We start from the raw sequence: 20,863 nt of genomic DNA, 5'->3' as shown, positions 1-20,863 counted from the left end.
GGAGAGAGAGAATCAGGGCCTGGGCGAAGCAGAACCATAGAGCCAAAATGCTCTCTCTCTCATGTACATCAGCAAACTTTGAAATCATCTTTGTACCAGAAGCCACTGGCCAACTCGTGATAAATTTGCCAACCCACTAGTTTGCCATTCTCCCCAGTAGCGCTGTATTTGTGATTTAAGGTGGTATATATCATAAGCTTAGACCCCATTTATAGGAAAAACAAATATGCTCTCACAAAATCAAGGATCATTTATTTAACCCCATGAAAGTGCAAAGACTGGCACCAAGTTACTGATTATACTCCAATTCAGAACCCTGCAGAGATACACAGGCTTTTCTCATAGGCATTGGGGAACAAGCTGGCATCAGCGTGTTTCTCCACTTCCCTGCTAAGTGGCAGATCCACTGTGAAACCCAGTAAATAGGGACACCATGTGGGGTTGTCACAGTATCTAGAGGACTCTGAGTTGAATTACATGTGTGCCTTCTTTTTCTGAAATTAGTCGGTAGAAACATTTAAGTTGACAATTAATGTATAACATATCATGGTCAAGAATTCCCGTCCTGTTTAATTGTCTTCATGTAAATGATAGTGTATTTTTTTTAGAATGCTTGGTAAACTAATTTTCAATGGAAAGAATATTTCCCCCATAGTTGGTATTCCATAAGCATTGAATATAATTCAAATAATTATTCCTACATTTTAATATATAGTTGGTAAAAGTTTGCCCTGAAATGTGCAACATTTATTGCTTCCAGTTTGGTAGTGTTGAAGGAAGATATGGATCCTTTCATTCCTGACTGATTTATTTGGTTGAGGACTTATAATTCCATAGAAAATTTGTATTTTAATAGATTTTTTTTTACTTTCAAAGTTTCACAAGAGTTTTGTGTTAATATAAAGAACAATATAATATACCCTGGGTTAAATGCTGAAGACAGTTCACAGAGTCATATTTACAAATAGCATCTAGGTACACAAGACGGTTAAGACTTAATATCTGCGATTCTGCTGCTCATTAGTTGTAGGATGAGAATGAAATACATTTCTAAAGGGCAAGGTCAGTATTACATTATCCTGAAGACGTCTTTGTTGAATAAATGTGTAAATAATTCAAATAAGTATTCTATTTCCATTGGAGACATACCTATAGGATGAATGATTCTGCTACATGTAATTGCAGGAACATGTCACATTACATGTCATTCCCAATTACTGATTTCATTTGAAATGGCCTGGAAATAAATACCAATTACTAGTAATGTAAGACTATTTACCTTGGAGTCAGATGGCTGACAGGCAGGCTCAAGCTAATGGATTTGGTAATTTTCAAAGCATTATTTTCTAAAGCAGGATACTGTTTAAAAGTAGCATTGAGAATTTTCACAGTTGTATATCTGGATTCAGTTGCAATGAGTATAGAAGACCATACCTATGAGCATACAGTCTCTGATGGTTTCCCATCCTTTAACAGTATAAAGGAAAGAAAAATGATACCTGGGACCTACCTATAGAATAGCTTGGCATTAGCCTTCCTTGTTAAAGTTCTTAGCACAGGGAAATCAAGAAGCAAATATGAATGACAGGGTAACTGAGGGGTGTTGCCTCACTGGAGGTGCAGTTGCATCATGGGAACATGGTGTGATTTAATTTCATAATTATAAACATCACAGAGGGTATGATTGATTCATTTGAAACTCTTGTCCACTTCGCTATGGCTGGACAGCTGAGTTAACATGGGTAGGTCTTGGCTTCATATTTTCATGACTGCTTTTCTTATTTTTGTGGTTTTATTTGGAAAAAAAATTCTAAAGGAAAAACTGCATTAGGATGACTTTAACTGATATCAAACTTTTATAAAGCAATGACTTGGTTTAAGGTACAATGACATTTTTTGACCTTCTAAATCAGAGGTCTGTGTGTATTTTGCCTTGAAAAGGGAGAAGGGTGGGCAGTGTATGATTCTAGCTTCCTACAGTGCTGATTGTCTATGCGTGTTTTAAATTGCCACCCAGCTCTGGGGTCAAGGACAACACAGTTATATGAAAAAAAATTCTAGGTCTCTGTTTACTCACCATGAGTGCAACAACGAATAGCCATCTAATATTTTAAGTTGTAAATGGAAACAGACCATCAGAAAAGAAAGCAGAATTGAAGGAACAATAATAGGTATGAAAACGTGGATTTCGATACATTTTTCTGTTATGCTCAAATACTACAGACATGCCTGATGAAATTTTAAATAATGCAGACTCTGGGTATGTAGCATCTGAAATTCACGGTAAAGAGATTCATCTGATAATAATGTCATGATTTAAGTTTCCATAAAGCCAGTAAAAAGGATTAAGCTTCAAAGTTTGGAAGGAATTAAGCTTAGATGCACGTTAAAATGCACAAAGTTAACCTTTAGAGGTCTTTTTATTTTTTTCCTGGCCAAAGTACCACAGAGTCCCATTTTTAGGGTGTGAAAACTAGAGCCTTTTCCATTTGTGGATGGGTTCTCAGAGATGGAACCCAAGATATGGAAGTGCCTGGGAATTTAGGAGCCCTTCTTCCCTGTGTCAGTAGTTGGGGGGGGGGGGGGGGAGGGGGGAGTAATAGACCAAGGCCTTCATTGTTGGTGCGAAGAGAATTACCAATGTCTGGGTGGAAGAGGTCCCCCTGCCCAGGCTGAGTCTCTCTGGACAGACTTTGGGAGGCACTTAGTTCACTCCCCTGGACTGCGTTCTCCATGTATCAGAAGGGGACTCTACCTTCCCAATAGAACTGGGGCGCACTGGAAAATGGGCAATGAGGCTGACTACGGCTCCCCCAGACCAAACCCCTCTTTTCCGCTGACTAGCCTGAGCATTTAACACCCCTGGGGGCTCCGGGAAGGGAGCGAGAGAAGGGCGTTAGGTTGCGTGCCTCTTGCCCCGCGGACTGGGGGGAGAAAGTGGTCCGGCGCGAGTTCCGCGCACAGGAGCCCTGGCGGCCACGGGCACACACGAAGGCGAGGAGAAGGCCGGGGTCCCGGGCGCGGGCCGGGGGCGCGGGCGGGCAGCGCGGGGCCCGGTTGCGCCCGCCGAGCAGCCGCCGCCGCTCACCTGCGCGCGGGGGCGGGGCGGGCGCGGCGCTCTGGCGCGCCTGCCTCCCGCCTCCCGCCTCCCGCCTCCCGCCCGGGGAGGAAGCGGAGGGGCGCGGTGTAAACAGAGCGGCGGCCGTGATGTCAGCCGGTCACATGGAGCCTCTTATGGCTCGGGATGGCTCTCGGCGGGCGGGCAGCTGCGGCAGCTGCTGCTGTGGCTCGGGCGGCGGCGGCGCGGCGGCGGCAGAGGGGGCTCCGGGATCGGACCATCCGCTCTCCCTGCGCTCTCCGCACCGCGGCTTAAATGATGTATTTTGTGATCGCAGCGATGAAAGGTGAGCCGGGCGCCCCGCCGGGGCCGGGTGGGCTGGCTGCTCCGGGGGGCGGGGAGGCGGGCGCGCAGGGGGAGGGGTGGGCGCGCCTGCCCGAGCGCACGTACTGCCCGGGGCCGGGCGCCCGAGCCCCGCCGGGGCCTCCTGGGCCAACGCGGCGGCGCCACCTGAGCCCGGCCGCGGGCTCTGCCCACCTCCTGCGGGGGGCAAAGGCGCACGGGGCGGACCACCTTCCTCCGCCCCGTCCGGCTTCTGTCAGTTGCCCGGGTCCGCCGGCACCTGGCGGGGCTCCCCGAAGAAACTTTGCCGGCCGTCGCCGCGCTTCTGGAAGGGAGGGAAGGTCGCGGGAACTCGGAGGAAGCCGGGGGCGCCCGCAGCCGGTCCCCAAGGCCCGCACCCGGGACAGCTACGGCCTACGTAGGGAAGGCTCTGCGGCCGGCCGGGCCGTGCGCGCGCGCGGACGCGGTGTCATCCCCGGGGACGGACCGGTCAGCGCCCCAGGCCTGGCGCCCTCCCGCCCCGGCGGCCCAAGCAGCCCGGAGCGGCCGGCCGCCCGCCCGCCCGGGAAGTGCGGCGGGTCCGCGGCGCGTCCTGCCGCAGCCACTTCCGAAAGGGCCCGGGCCCGAGTGAGACGGGCGCCTGGAGCGTGCCAGGGCTCCCTCGGCGGCCTCCCGCAGCCGCAGCGCACCCCAACTCGATACTTTGGGTTGTGGATTTGCGGGCACTGGGAGAGGTTAGCTGGCGGTGAGGGCCGACGGGCGCGGGTTCGACGCGGCCAAGCCTCCCCACCGGCCTTCGCCCCCGACCAGGATTCCGTAGCCAGGCTGGTTGCAGGATGGCAGGGGGCACTGGTGGAAGAGAGGACTCGCTCAAGGTCCTCTCAGGTGAGGAGGAAATACACCATAGCAAGTCAAGGAAGTTTGTAATGGGAAAGCCAAAGTTTGGAGGTGTGCAGGAAGTCGCCCGTGCGGCCTGGAGAAACCCAGGCGCGCTCCTAGGACTGTTGCAGACAGCCCCGGAGACGCTCCGCCCGCAGCGCGCTGCCGGCTCCAGCAACAGCAGGTTCCTCGGGGCGGATAATCTGCCTGAGCAGCTTCGCAGACCCGGCCGCTGGCAGCGGGGATTGAGAGCCTCATCTGTTCGCCGCGGACAGGGCTCCCCTAATGCGCAGCGTTTTTGCAGATCCAGACTGTCTTGCGGGTTCCCCCTTCCGTGCGGGCGCCGCTCGTTAAATGTTTGTTCGGTTGAGGTTTTGTTGCAATCCAGGATGAAGGGCGCCCGGTTCGATATCTGCGCCGGGTTTACTTTCGGATCACTGAGCTTTGCCTTTCTTCACTAGAGATTGGGTGGCATCTCTTTTATTAATTATTAACAGGCCGGAACGTACTGGACGCTGAGATGAGCTGCTTGAGATGAAATTCTACAACGTGCCCACAGCAAAATTTCGATCTTTTTTTCCTGTGACTTTCGGGAAATAGGATTTAATCACTTTTAGAATGTGCAACTGATAAAGTAAGAGAGAAGAAACCTCCCTGTGATTCACGTTCTTAAGCACTTAAAATCATTTTGGAAAGAACAAGTGTTAAGATTTTTCTTACCGACTTTTATGTAAAAGAAATCTATGCTTCTCCCCTCCCCCCAAAAAAAACCCCTTTTATTCTGTTTCCTGCATTTCATTAAACTTGTAAGAATAAAATGAGTCAAATATCCTTTGTAGTTCAGACATTTTCTTTCATTTTTTTTCCTTTTAAGTTATAAAATAGATTTTGCTATTTGGGAGGTGCCAATGTCAACCCTAATCCATTTTATTTAGTGTAATTGGCGTTGATTGAGAAAAGGGTGGGCGAGAAGCTAAGACCATTTCCTCTAATGAACAGTAACCAAACAATACAGTACGTTTTAATATTTTAATTTTGACATTTCCAAGTTTATAGGCTTTTTTGCTTTTATAGTACTAGTGCAAAGTGAACTTCCATCCTATCCCTCAGTAATATAATAATGAGAATTACACCACCATCATCATCCCCACATTTGTCTTGGAGTGACCTCTGGCTGCCATAAGATAATGGATTCAGAGTATTGTGCTTCGAGAAAATCAGCTCAGGAGTATTGGCAATGCAGTTTTTCAATAAGCCTGAAAGAGAAATAGCATTATAATGCCTCTGGATAATGAGGATATTTTATCCCCAATATCATAACGTCCTGTGTTTTCATGGGATTATCTTGCTTTGGTACAAATTTAAACTAAAGAAAAATAATTGTGGGAAAATGAGGAGTGCTGTAAATGTTTCCATATCAGATTTAACGGGGTGGGGGGAAATGTCCCAGAATCATATTAAATACTTCCCCACTGCCTCTCAGTATTAATAGTTAAATTGGTTCCATATGTAAGAGTTTGTACAATTAGAGTTTTCATGCAAAACAGAAACTCTCTTTACAATATAGCTTTTGGGTATGTGTATGCCTGTGGACAGCCAAGTAGAGAACAAGCCACCATAAAAGAGAAACAGTCTCTTTGTTGGCTGATTTACTGTTGTTTTTTAAACATCATTAAATCAGGCCTTTTGAACTCACCACAGAAGAAAATCCTTCCTCTGTGTTAGTTGTCAAATAAGTTTAGGCTTAAAGTGGTTTCATGCTTAGAAGTAATACATCTTCATTTGAGCAACTCTAGTCTCATCCTTCAGTTTTGTTTTTGTTTAATTAACAACAAAATTCCAATACCATTTGGATTGCTTCTCGGGCAAATGGAGAGAGCCAGCGATAACATTTAGAATCCGTGGAGCCCTTGGTCTGCTCATCATAAAAGTGCATTGGCCCAATGTCAGGCGGCAGCCGAGTGCCGAAAGGAAATGCAAGTGCTTCATCAGTTTCAGCAGATTATGTACACCTTTGGCTCCTGGTGAGTGCTCAGCCTGTGTTCATGTAAATGGAGTGTTGAGAGTGAAGGGGAGGCTTCAAGGGAATTTCTGTCCCGTAAAAGATTCTTCTCCAATATAATTCGTGTACAAATGTAAGGCACCTTGCTACCTTGAAAATACCATATATGCTGGTGATTGGCAGTATTTCCAACTCTTAATAAATTTGATCTTGTAGTTTTGAATAATTTGGCTTTTCTTTTTACAAAATGAGTTTTGGATTTTATCCCTGATTTTCTTTTAAGCACTATGTCATTGATCCCCTAGCTAGGATTTTTGTCCCATTTTTGTGACCTCTGATGGGTAGGATTGGGAGAGGGTGATGGCCCCATCTTGAAAAGAGGAAACCCAAATGGCTCCTTCACTGAGCCGAGTGCTTATCAGGCAAGGAGCGGTCAGTTCTTTTAAAGACAAAGAGGATCTCTGAATCCACTTTTCCAGGGGAGGAGTGGGAGCTTGGAATCGCTGTGAAGTCGAGAATATTTTAAAAGCACCATTTTGACGAGCAGCCTCTTGATTTTATGTATTTCAATCACATTACTTAAAATGCAAAGCAACATCATATCCAAGCAAACAACTTCACCTTCTCTTTAATGAGAACCATATAATTTCTTCAGTGCTGCCCAGTTATAAAATAATACAACCTCTAAATAGAAATAGTCTTTTAAATATGTGTGTGTGTGTGTGTGTGTGTGTGTGTGTGTGTGTGTGTGATTTAAAACTTTAGGGTTTTTAAGGACCTAATAAATATGTTAGTAAATATATTAATAATTCTCACTAGACTCCTTTTTCTCCCATCTTTCCCTCCCAACCTAATGAACCACAATATAATAGATGTGACCAGCAAGTAGATAACCGCAAAGCACTTGCAATAGCACCCAGTCACTTTGTAATGTGCTCTGGGCCACCTAAGAAAACAATGGTTACAAATAACCATTTACTGGGAGAAAGAGCGACTGGATGGGTGGATAGGTAGGTAGGTAGGTAGATAGAGATATAGTTAGATAGATAGATAGATAGATAGATAGATAGATAGATAGATAGATCTACAATAGATCTACAGAAGTAGAGTTGGAGTTCAGATTTCTTAAAATTCTCTCAAATTATTTTAGCGATCAATAAAAACCATTATATGGAACGTATCTTCTAAGAATACTTTGTTATAGAAATGTTTTCTGATTGCATTCTAAATATTCACAGTGTTTATTAATAAGAAATCGGTCTGCCTTAACCTATCTACTTCACATTTAGTGACTTTAAAAACCATAAGTAGATGCTCAGAGTGAACATTACATAGTGCTTATGTTTCTCTGAGTAAAAAATGATCATTGGGAGACACCCACCCAAAGGTGTGAACTAACGTTTGATACTATCTCAAAGACCACATAGTGACCCCTTTGAGAATGATTTACAAGCTCTCTCTTGCCTCTCCAGCTCCTCCACAGACAGTACCTGCCTTCCACACCAGCCTTTGAGTCCTGGACTTAGAGATTTATACTCAGAGCTTTTGGCATCTGACATGCAGGAACATGGTTTTTTGTACATTGTCAGAGTGTTCTATGTCCAGAGATAGAGGTCTACATAGACAGATAATAGCATGAGTTAGCCAGTGGGCAAAATGCAGGAAAACAGTTGAAATCTTCTTATTTCTGGATTTGACATTTGCTAGCCTCGGCAGCTTATAAGGAGGTAATGTAAATCTTTGCTTCCTGTATAAAAAGTAATGTCCAACCCATCCCGTAGGTGTGCCAGTGATTTCATATTTTGCTTTAGATTTCATTGTCTCTGAAGTTTACTAGGCGTTTCATACATAAATTGAGGGGTGATGTCAATCTATCTTTGTTCTGCGCTTTACGCTTTACATTCTTATATCATTTACTCCTCCTTGGAAAGTCACTGATACTGTCTTGCTTTTTAGTTGAAGAAACTGAGGCTCACTGAGGTTTTGTGCTGTAGCGAGGCTTTCCCAGCTGAAACTCGGTGAGGTGAGGACTGGAGCCCTAATTTCTACTGTCTTCATGCTGCCTCCCCTGGAGGAAGCTGTGAACATGTCCTGGATATAACTTTGTCTCTAGTTAGTGGAAATTATAACTCTGGCATTTATGAGGGAAAAAATAGATTCAATTATGTAATGCTTTGCTGAGCCTAATATCCTTAAATTACTATTTAATAAAATCAATTTGGTACAAATGGGGTTATTCTTATTTGCTTATCATTAGCTCTCTTCATCCATGATTTTCATTAAGTCCGCTTGTTATAAGAGGATCTGGGTGAAATGTAGGCATTTCTGTACTTTCCTTAAAAATACAGAATGCCATGAGGTGCAGTGAACCTGTGTAACCTACCTTCATTGTGATAAAATGAGCTAGAGATTTATCTGTATGTTCCACTGTCTTTACACGTAGGAGCATTAGAAAATGCATCTTCTAATTTTAATATGCCTTTATGTAGTAGAAGTCTCTGGAGTCCTTGAGCTTGAGAGCCCTGGTTGTTTCCGTGACAGCTAAGGGGCATGGCTGTGGACATACTCGAGAAATCTGTTGTCTTTTAGAAAATCACATGAGGAATAAAAGTTTCCAAGTAGATAGATCTGCAAACGCTCATTTCTCACTTGATGTGGGTGTTTACCTCTCTGGCAGCTGGTTTGAGGTATGTTTGTCTGAAAGCAAATAAGCATTATTTCATAGAGTTTTGGGGAAAGAAGAAAGCTTAAAAGTCATTCAGATACATGTCCGATTGGCATTTGGTTTCTCTCCACAGGATTTCTGCCAGCTGATTATCTGGTTATGCCAGAACACCTCCTATGATGGGAAATACACTAGTGTTACAAGTAACTTATTCCATCTTAAAACAGAAAATTTTTATGTCAACCATAAGTCTCTCCTTTTAATTCTAATTTTTTCTTTTGGGACTGTTTAGAACAGATTTAATCCATCTTTCATATGAACTATTTTCAGTAATTTGAAGACTAAGTATGAAACACACACACACACACCTTCTAATCCTTAATCTTTGCTGTTCCTCTACACTCCACTTTGTTCACGTTCATCTGTCCCACAATCTTGGTCAGTTTCTTTCTCAAACACACTTTAGTTTGTCTAGAACCTCTCGAAATTTTTGTGCCAAAAAGTGGAACCCGAGTACTGGTTGTGGTATGATTGACTCAGCACTTAACTCACCGTAGAGTAAAGGTTTTTAAACTTTGTTTTAAAATGTTAAGATACAGAAGCTAGGCTGTATCTTAGACCATCTCAGCCTTTGTGATCTTGTGAGTTGTGAAAGTGAACCTTGGACCTATTTAGGAATACTTTTAGATAACTGAAGTTGATTATTAAGTATCCAGGAAAATAAAAGATATTGCAAAAAATAATAATAATAAAGGAACATTGGAAGCACTTATGAGATGTTTTTCTCCGAAGTAGTGTCAGATCTGAGATAAGTCTGCCCTCTAGTGGTTGCTTACTCATGGAAAGCTAAAAGCCATAATAATGGTGCCAATCAATTTCCCATCAGGCTAGTGGAAAGGTCAAAGGTTGAAATTATTTTCTCAGTTGTTCTGGGGAATTCTACATCAGATTCAAAAGAGTAATTCATTGTTTTACATGATTATTAGAAATGTGCCTGTGGGGGAGATCATGGACTTTAAAAGTTTGCTTGGAAGGAAGAAAGGGAATTTTTTATAAGATTCTGTTTGGCTCTATATGAAATTTAAAATTTTAAGTGAGATTTGGTTTTTAAGTAAATAATTATTTTGACCTTTATGATAATCCTTTTTGGTTTTTTAGAGTTTCAACTTTAGTTCTATTCCACTACCCCTAAATATGTTTTTGTTTTTTGGTGATGGGGGTTTTTGTTTGTTTGTTTGTTTTAATCCTCACCCAAGGGTATTTTTCCATTGATTTTTTTTAGAGAGAGTGGAAGGGAGGGCTGGAGTGGGAGAAAGAGAAACATCGATGTGAGAGAGACACATCAATTGATTGCCTCCTGTATGTGCCCCAACCGGGCTGGGGAGTGAACCCAAAACCCAAGTACGTGCCCTTGACCAGGAACCAAACTTGCAACCCATGGATCTTCAAGTCAACACTCTAACCATTGAGCATACCGGCCAGGGCTCAAATATGTGTATGTGTTTTTAAACTGTCATTTTGATCAGAGAAATCCAGCATTTCCTCTTTTTAAACCAAAAGCATTTTTCTTCTAAAAAAGATAAACAGCTCGAAGGATGTAAACTACTGTAGCTGTTTTTGGCAATAAAACAATTTTAAACATGGATGCAAAACTATTAATCCCTTGGGTTCTGAAAACTTACGATTAAATCATTTGGTTTGTATAAGTATGTACAATTTGCCAAAGATATAACATGGATATTTCAGAGGTTTTTAGGACATTTCATAGTTTATGCTTTAAAACACTGCACAAAGTAGTGATATGCATCCATTTGTGTAATTTTTAGGATAAATAACAAGTGAATTGTGGGATTTTGATGATGTGAGACAGTCACAAAACAGTCTGATTTCTGTGTTGGAATCAAAGAAATAAGTACTGGTCTTCCTATTTCCTTCAGTATCGTTTGTCCTGATGCTACCCAGAGGCATGAGCTAGCAGGTTTACGTGGCTTTTGCACTTCTCGAGAAGGCGAGGCTTCGGAGTTGAGCGAGAACAGCCAGGGTAATGATAATGACAGGCCGTCACCGGGATCGCAAAGGCTGACAGGGACCACTTGCTCCCACTGGAAAGTGAAATTGCCTCTTTAGGTGAAAAACAAGTCAGGGTAGGGGGAGCGCGAGGAAAGCCTGCTGTTCAAACCTTTCCATCATAGAAATAAGGTAGTGGTTCAGAAGTGAGGATTTGTGGTTAGGTTTCAGATCAGTTCTTGAAGCAAACTGTTTTCCAAGCTGTGCCACCCAGAAGTGTGATTCTTTCACCACGTGAGAAATAGTCTCTTGTTCACAGAATGTTATGTTATTTTCATTTTTCAGTTGTCGGGTTTGTGGTTTTTTTCCCTTTTTTATTTGCTTATCTCATGTAGCATCTTCTGGGTATAAGTAATAAGTTTGTTCGAGCAAACATTTATTAAGTACCTCCTGTGTGCTAGGTTATTCAGGTGCCATTTGCAAGCTTTTATAATAGGATTGAGACAACTTCCTCCTAGTCATGTCTCTTAAACCAGTGGTTGGCAAACTCATTAATCAACAGAGCCAAATATCAACAGTACAACGATTGAAATTTCTTTTGAGAGCCAAATTCTTTAAACTTAAACTTCTTCTAATGCCACTTCTTCAAAATAGACTCGCCCAGGCCGTGGTATTTTGTGGAAGAGCCACACTCAGAGGGCCAAAGAGCCGCATGTGGCTCGCAAGCCACAGTTTGCTGACCACGGTCTTAAACCATGAATCAGCGTTTAAAAAATACACTGAGAAATTGTCAGCCATGCTTAACTAGAGAAGGCTGCTTTAAGACTATTGGGCTTACAGGTTTGTAGTTTCTATGACCCACATGCCATTTCAAACAACAGAGAGTTTGTGACATGCAATGAAATCTATAATAATAAAAGCACAATATGCTAATTAGACCGGACGTCCTTCCAGACGTCTTTCCTTCCTTCCTTCCTTCCGGACAAAGCCGCAGTGGGTGGGGGCCGAAGCAGATTCTTATACTAATGTGTGAACATGATTTCCTTCCAAATAAGCCCTAGGTAGGCTCTAAAATCCTGCCTAAAGCAGTGCTTCTGAAACTTTCCTATAGTAGAACCCATAACCCGGAGAGTTCCACAGGCAGGTTCCTGAGTCCTGCCCAGAGAGAGTCGGATTCTTCTGTCTCTTCTGTCCTCTGGTCTTCCTGACCCAGGAGGCCATGTGTTGGAAAAGCGTCTCAGCGTTGGGTGGTCCTCAGGGCTCCCTCTGTGAAACCTTTCCTTGCCTGTCAGAGCTGGATGGGCACTGAGTCCTCCAGCCTCTCAGTGGTTTCCAGATATCATTGATCTTCACAGTCATCTGGGAGGATTTAAAAAATAAATGCCTGTTCTCCATCGCCTGCAGGGCCCCTGCTTGCAATGGGCTGATGGTCCCGGGTGAGGCCAAGGAATTTGAATTTGCAAAAGCTCCTCTGGTGGCTGACATCAGCAGGTTAGGGAACCACTGCTCTGCTCTCACCCTCTCCTCTTCCTAGTGAGGAAAGTGGAGCTCCAGCAGGTAATAATATTAGGGGGAGCATAAGTTTCCCTTTAGCCCACTTAAATCTCCTTCAGAGTGGAAGGGGTGTCCATTGGGAACCATTTCTGCCATTATTTGGATGTTATTAACATACTTGAGATATTCTTCTGGCTATTTTTGTCTTGCTGTCAACCAGCTAGTAGGAGGAAGTGGGCAGACTTTAAATCTGTCTGCTGTGGCTCAGTTGGTTGGGTGTTCTCTCGTGCACCAAAAGGTTGCAGGTTCAGTTCCTTCTTGGGATTTCGGCTCAATCCCCAGTGGGGGCGTGCAAGAGGCAGCCAATGGATGTTTCACTCTCACATCAATGTTTCTCCCTCTCTCTCCCTCTCCCTTCCTCTCTCTCTAAAAAACAATTTAATTTTTTTTTTAAAGAAAGAACACTGCAAAGAGTATAATTTCTGCTAAATAAATCAATCAAACAAACAAAAAACTGTCATTCCAAATGGTCCAAACAGGAGAGGCCCTGAGGTTACCTTGGTGCTGGAGGTGCCTGTGGCACTTTCCCAACACGATTCCTTTTCTGCGTAAGTCCTGCCAGGAGCTCGGGCCTCACAGCCCTCAGTGAGCTTGGGCTGGGTTTTGCCACCACTGTGATCGCTAAGAGGGGGCAGGCTGGGGATCATGCTGGCGTCAAGGCCGACTCCAGTGGAAACAGTGATGTCTTTTTTATGTTGCTTTTTTTTTCAGTAACAAAGTAAAGGTTTCAGTGCCCTGCAGGCTGTCAGTGCTTCCTGCTTACAAGATGGCGTTTCTCAGGCCCTGAGCACATGGCGCGTGCATCTGCCCGCATCCAGGCACTGACGGTGGCGAAGTCTGAACAAGGCAGATACAACGCAGCCTTCCTGCCGCTTAGCTTCTAGTCCAGTGAGAGAGGAAAAGTAGAGCAGCTTTTGTTGTGGAGAAGGGCAGCTTCCACCTGGCAACTCCAGGCGCCTCTTTCTTTGGAAAGTGTTGTGCGATGTCCCATCATCCTGGCAAAGGTGATGCTGCCGGGCAGCAGAGAAGGCAGCGGACTTAGTCTCTGGTGTCTGTGAGTGTAAGTTCTGGTGGAGGAGGGAGACAGTATACCTAAATACACGCATAAGTGAACTAGATCAGCGATTTTCAACCTTTTTCATCTCATGGCTCACATAAACTCATTACTAATTAAATGAAAATCCTGTGGCACACCAAAAATATAATTTTTGCCGATCTGACAAAAATAGGTATTATTTTGATTCATTCACATCTGATGGCTATTGTTGTGTTGGCTGTTGTCATTTTTATTTATTTATTTTTTACAATCTAAGGGAAAAGAGGTCAGTGCCCCAGACTACATAGTCAGGTACTACATGGGTTAAAAAATTCTTGTGGCACACCAGTTCAAAACCACTGAACTATCCCAGGCCGGGTAGCTCATCATCCAGTTAGAGCATCCTGATATGTCAAGGTTGTGGGTTCAATCCCCGGTTAGGGCACATAAAAGAATCAACAAATGAATGCATAAATAAGTGGAACAACAAATCAAAGTCTCTCTCTTCCTGTCTCTCTAAAAACCAATCAATAATTAAAAAAAAAAAAATTGCTGCCCTAGCCAGTTTGGCTCATTGAATAGAGCCTCAGCCTGCGGACTGCAGGGTCCCAGGTTCCATTCTGGTCAAGGGCACGTGTCTGAGTTGCGGGCTCAATCCCCAGTTGGGGGTGTGCAGGAAGCAGCCGATCAATGATTCTCATCATTGATGTTTCTACTCTTTCCCCCTCTCTCTTCCTCTCTGAAATCAATGAAAGTATTTTTTTTTTTAATTCCTGAACTAGATAAATACAGATAGTGACAACAACTATGCCAACATAAAAACAGTGTAATGCTTATGGCCTCATGGATGGACATCGGAGAACAGAATCCAAGAATTTTTCCAGCCAGTGGTGAATGATAGGCAGTAGTCCCAGACGGAAACTCAGAGGTCATCTGGTCTCTTAGTTCTCAACCCTGTCTGCACATTGGACTGTCTAGAGAACTTTTAAAAAATATGCAAGACCAGGCTGTGCTCCTAGAGGCTCTGATTTTATTCGTCTGAGATAGGGCTCAAGTATTGGTAATTTTTTAAAGCTCCCCAGGTGATTCTGGTTGAAACCCCCTAAAGTCCAACACTCTCACTTTACACATGAGTCACAGTCCCTGGTGCAGGGAAACGTCATTGGATGGTGGAAACCCCCTCATGTAGGGTGGGAAAGATATGGGTTCTCCTCCAAGGCCTGCTATCCAGTCATTGTCAGGTTACCTCAATTGTTCAGTTTCCCCACTTGTCCAATGAGAGGGTTGGATATGATAGCCATCAAAAACGTGCCCAGTTCCTTCATTCTATGAAAATGTTTCTGTTAGAAGAGCAAAAGGCTCTGGTCTCTTGTTCAAGACTTGGAAGGCCTCTGGCTTCCTTCTGCCCTGTCTCAACCCCCAGTTGCTATAGGTGCTTCAGGCAACCAATCAGTTCCTTTTGGAGGTGAAAGTGTAACGTAAAAAGAGATTATTTCTTTTTGCCAACTATTTAAATAAATTAAAGAACAAGCAAGCTTTCATTAATATTAATAACAAATATGCCCAGACTTAGTTCTTGTAAATTACAGTCATACCTTATTTATCAAATTCTAGCCCAAAGCCTTTTTTTTTTTTTTTTTCCATTTTTGATGGTTGACTTAAAACCCAGGCGGTTGGGGGTAGGGAGGTTGTTTAAAAATGGAAAACCTGGAATAGTCTTAACAATGGCACACCACAGTAATTTTATTCCTTACCGAATATTCCAGGCCAGAAACACAGAGAAATTGAGGCTTTCCTAATACATATTGTTTGGCGTTTACTAGCAAGCAGAAACAGTGTGTCCCCTTTGTTGCCATCTTATAAAAAGAAAATAACAAAACGAAGCTCTATCATGAGAAATATCATTGTGCTTCCTCAGTTGAGACCCGTATCTCTAAGAACTTGGGTTTCATTGAAACATTCACTCAGAAAGATAACAGTTCATTATACACCAGCATGGTGTGATGTAAGCACCTTAGCTTTATTTCCTTTTTTGTGCAGAATCTCCCAGTGGGGTTTGACAATATTCAGCAGTTCCAGAAGTGATAAAGTGGTTTGAAAAGTAAACCTGATGGGAGCTGGCAAAAGAAATTAGAGCCTTGTCTTTTTCAACGGAGATTTCTAAAGATGAGCATGTTGCCCATTTTGCACATACGTATTTAAGAAATTGTACGCACGTTGTACGCGCGTCCACATGTTTACCTCAGACATAAAATTATGAACAGCCATCCTCCTCTAGCTTAAGTTGCATCCATAATAGCAAGCACCTTCTGAAAACGATACTGTGTAGCAAAGTAATCTGTTTGGCAGAAGTCTATTTCACAAGCCATGTTTTCATCACCAGCGGAAAGGTCTAGAACAGAAGTCTTCTGTTTCCACCGTCGCAGAGAAACAAAGTTGTTTCAGAGGAGTGAAGATGTCTCCAAGTTTTGGCAGGCTTTCTGAGCCCCCTGCTGGAGTTTCATTCCGAATCCGTGGAAATGTCTATGTGATGTCAATGGCTGCTTAGGGGAAATATTGACTAAGCTACTCCTTTGGACTGTTAAGTTGGCTTAAGCATTTTTAGAATGTTTTCATTTGCTGGAAATAATGTTTTGCGCTCAGGCTTCTCTCGTTGAAGAAGGCTGGTTACCAGCCATCTGATGACACCTCGGGGTGTTTACAGAAAATGTGGGTGCTGTCGTTATATTTGAGCACAGCCCTCCCCCAACAAAGATAGTGTGGTAATCAGCAGGAAATGTGAAAACATGTATTTAAGGATTGATGCTTGTAAAAGAGGTACCGTAAAGAAACATCCTTGTTCAGATGTAAGGAATGACTGACAGCTCTCCTTGTAGGCATGCTCGTAACAATAAAATCTAGAAGTTCAACATCAAAGCGATCACAGCTTACTCCACCAGTGACTTGCACATCAAAGAGGGAGCGCAAGACAAAGGAAGTGCACGGAGGTATATTTCTGCCTCATGGCCAGATGCTCAGGGGGAAGCTCCCAGAGCTCCTTTCATGAATGCAAAGTGATTTTTGCAGATCAGCGTCTTCATTTCACAAATGACCATGAATATAAAAGCGGGCAAAGGAGTGCTGTAATTGCTCCCCATCACTTTACGTTTGGTTAGGAGAGCGTCATCGCAGGAGAGATGGGTCTCCGGTTTCCTGAAGTAGCGAATTCTGCACCAGGGCAAGCAGCTCTCACTTCACCTAATATAGTCCAGGGAATTATATCCACAAAATAAGAGAGTACATCTTGGATACATTTCAAGTTCAAGTTGATTGTTTTGAATTATGCTTGAGAATATAATACTGGTTCTAAGTTTGTGGGCTTACTCTTCTCTCTCTCATGCTTGCTTGTTTTTTAATTCTTTAACCTTGTGGGTGGATTTTTGCTGATTCAGGCGTACATTACTTAACAGGTGTGTGTGTGTGTGTGTGTGTGTGTGATAATGAAATTTAGACCTGTTAAACTGGCTCTTAATTAATCACCAGATATGTGCCTCCGTTCTCAAAATCAAATGGCCTGTACTCCAGAATGCCGAAAGTAGAACAGGAAGAAAAGTCAAACAGGATTTGACTTTTTCCTCCCTTCTCTTGATATTAAATTGAAAATAAAATTAACCATGCAAGTATTATGAGTGGTTTGAAATAATGTGCTTTTTTTTGTTTTTGCTTGCCTTTGAAATGTGAAGTTCTTTTATAGTTCATCTTCAGTAATTTACTCATTTTTAAATGCTATTGAAAAATAGTAGTGCTCTGTGTAGGCATTAATAAATACAAAGCAGCTTTCTCAACGCTCTAGGGAGACCTAATAAACACAACTGTGTTACTAATTGATGCTATACTGAGCTGACAAAAGTAGTGCATCGGTAAACAGAAGTTAGAAAGCAAGAAGTTAAAGAACTATAGGGGATTATGTAGACATCAAGGGTTGGAAATTATAATAAGGCCTCTTTAGGGGAGCATTAATTTGCATGTGGCTGAATTAGGACACCCAATTATTTCTGAGGACACTAAGAACTCATTCAAAATACCCCCGAAGTGAAAGGTTTGGGGAGAATTGGGATTTAGACGGGGTAGACGGGGAACTAAGCATGTCATCTTTCCTATAACGCATGATAGTTTTCCCAATAGCTTGTTAGAGTAGCTTTCTTTGTTAGGGAGAAAAATGCTGATGAAGTCAAGAGTACTGCAATTTCTTTGTTCTGTACACACAATTTATGTTGCATTGCCACAATGGAAATTTTTTTTTTTTTTTAAGCAGGGCGGGCAGGAGGGTGGAGATAGAACTAAACCTTGTAAATCTTCTTTACGTGAACTCCACAAGGATTTGAGCATGGAGCAGATTGGAGAGTGGATTTATACTGTTACTGTCCTCTGCAGCCGTGGTCCTCAGCCTTGATCCGGGCACCCCTAGGGGTTCCCCAAGACTCTTTCTGGGGTTCCAAAAGATAAAAACGATTTGCATAACAACAGTAAGATATTATTTGCCTTTTTTACTGTGCTGACCATTTGCATTATTCGTGCCCAAAGCATTGGTGGGTGAAATTCCTGGCACCTCCGTAGGAATCAAGGCAGTGACACCAACTGGTAGTGGTCGTGGCTTGTGTTCCTTATTACTGTGGACTTGCTGTTAACAAAACATCGCCAGGTTCATTGGAGGATGTCCTTGATGGAGCCGTAAAAATTATTAAGTTGATTAAATTTTGACCCTTGAGTACAAGTCTTTTTAATATTCTTTATGACAAAATGGGAAGTACTCATAAAGCACAGAAAGCACTTCTGCTCCGCACCGGAGTAGGATGTTTGTCTCCAGGGAACAGTGCCTGGACCATTGTTTGAGCGAAGAGCTGAACTAGCTGCTTTTTGAACGGAGTGCCATTTTACTTACTAGAACGGCTGACTGCGGTTATTCAGACTTAGGTATATCTGTCATACATTGTCTCAAAAATGAACCAAGTGAGCCTGTCATTTCAAGAAAAATAGTTGGCAGTATTTATTGCCAATAAATTCTGGCTTGCAGGCAAATATTGGAATTTTGAAACACTTGTATCCAACTCCACGAACTTGACAACTTCCCAGCACTTAAAGACTTTTCTTTAAGTGCTGATGTCCGTGGTGATGAGTACTTGGTGTAATCACATTCGTTAACAACGTATGTGACCATCTGGGAGCGCTACACAACTCAGTGAACGAATGGCTTCCAAGTGACCAATGCATGCTATTATAAAAATACGGATAGCCCAGCTGGCATGGCTCGGTGGTTGAGCATTGACCTATGAACCAGGAGGTCACGGTTCGATTCTCAGTCAGGCCACATGCCCAGGTTGCGGGCTTGATCCCCAGTGTGGGGCGTGCAGGAGGCAGCCGATCAGTGATTCTCTCTCATCATTGATGTTTCTCTCTCTCCCTCTCCCTTCCTCTCTGAAATAAAAAAAATACATTAAAAATATGGGTAAAAGATTCATTCAAGATACAGAATATACCAACATGCTTGAATGTTACAGAGTACAAAAAGTTACTGATTTGGTTTCAGATTTTATATTCCAGCTAACCTTTAAGAATCTTGTTTAACTTGCTGAATTTTGGTGAAGTATCAAACAAGAATATCCAAAAGCATCTGAAAAGACTATTGAAATGTTCCTCCCTTTCCAGCTACATCTCTGTGTGAGGCCAGATTTTCTTTATAACCTTCAACCAAAAAAACCCTCACAGCGATTGACTGCAGAAGCATACATATATGAGAATTCACCTCTCTATTCAAGAGATTTGTAAAAATAATGCCATTGTTTTTAACTTCTTATCAAAAATATACTTATTTTTCATAAAAGTAATTTATGTTATTATGTAATGAGTTATTGCTATTATTTTAAAATTAATTCTATGTAAATATTTTTGAATGTTTTCAGTTTTATTGCACAGTAATTATTCATAGAGAACCCATATAACTAAAAGTTCCTTGGGGCTTTTAATAGCATAAAAGGATCCAGACATAAAAATATTTGAGAATAATTGCTCTACAATTGACTCTATGAGACATGGAAGATTTTGTGACAAAGCACAAAGGTAGCAATAGAAGGGGCTTTAAGTTTAGACAGATTTATCAAATAAGCCACGAATTATATACTAAACAAATCACTTTCAAACATGAATTCAAGACCAGATTTCCTAATTCCCATTTTCTTTATGATGTTTTCATTGTTAACGGCCCTGAGAGACAGAACCATTGCTGATGTTATGTTTTCAGAGTTTTTGTTGCCTTTTCTTTTTTCTTTTTTTTTTTTTTTTTGCACAGAGATTTGGCATAAAATGGTGGTTTACAGAGGCTTTACGATGGACCTTTAATCATCTGCAACCTACGTTAGCAAGAATAGTGGTTCAAAGTATTGCTGTTTGTCGTTTCAGTTTGGACTTGTCCTGAGAGGAAACTCTGTTGTACAGTTAGTACAACTAACAGAGCTGTCCCCGCTCCTGGTAGACGGGAGCTATTGGCCGCTAATGCGGGCACTTGGGGCACTTTTATCGCTGTGTGTAGTGACAGACAGCCTTCCAGGTCCTGCCACGGTGCAAGTGATGGGACCTTCTTCACCTGAGGCCCAGCACTCACACGCCCTCAGACCTCTCCCCAGAGGGAAGAGTTCTGCCCAGATGTCTGTCAGCACCTAGAATACCTTCCAATGACTTCGATGGCCTTGTCAGAAGCAGTTCCATGACACTAATTAAATGTACGAAAGTCCAACCTTCCCTGAAATTTCTTGTGAAAAATAATGTATAGTTAGAAAACAATGCTCAGACACTTGTTCTTAATCTTATAATCGCTTTGTTGGCATCTAACATATAGACAAGTACATTCCCCTTTGTCGCAGGGCCATCGGCCTCGTGGTTATTATCAAATCAGTGGTACGCAGGTCGTGGTTTCATTTGGTTTCCTATCGGTGGGCTGTCAGTTGAGTGGGAGCAAAGGCGTTTTGGCACATCCTGTATTTCCAAGGTCGCTCCTGGCTCTTGTGACTAAGAGAGGAGTCGGTGCCCCTGAAGTCTGAGCAGCGTCAGAGTATCCGGACAGCTCCCTGCAGCCTGGTGTTACCAGTCAGTTAAAGGTGCAGGCCGAAACACACTCATTGTGAAAACAGGGGTTGTGTAGTGGCCCACAGCTAGCCTGGCCCTGAGAAAAAGCACCTCATTTCCTCTTGGATCTGCCCAACATCAGGAGAGCGAGGGGGAGTGAGATGGCCTAGTTTCAGAACAACTCGCGATGACAATGTGGGGAAGGATGGGAGTGGAGAGGAA

The 20,863-nt window shown here is 42.9% G+C and overlaps 1 protein-coding gene across 2 annotated transcripts in view; it reads left to right on the top strand.

The window, feature by feature from the left end:
* Positions 1-20,863, top strand: part of RORA (RAR related orphan receptor A) — a 711,378-nt gene that overhangs the window by 612,043 nt on the left and 78,472 nt on the right. The window contains exon 1 of one of the 2 annotated variants that reach the window (XM_079768379.1): positions 3,248-3,404. The exons of the other annotated variant lie outside the window; for it this stretch is intronic. Coding sequence (XP_079624505.1) covers positions 3,374-3,404 — 31 coding nt within the window. The 5' untranslated portion in view covers positions 3,248-3,373. Of the gene's footprint in view, positions 1-3,247; positions 3,405-20,863 lie in introns of those variants that run through there. 2 annotated transcript variants of the gene reach the window in all.

The sequence above is a fragment of the Cnephaeus nilssonii genome (assembly GCF_951640355.1).
Source record: "Cnephaeus nilssonii genome assembly, chromosome: 4".
In the NCBI taxonomy this organism is placed as follows: domain Eukaryota; kingdom Metazoa; phylum Chordata; class Mammalia; order Chiroptera; family Vespertilionidae; genus Cnephaeus; species Cnephaeus nilssonii.
Note: the sequence above shows the minus strand (reverse complement) of the source record. Positions and strands in the feature narration are given on the sequence as shown.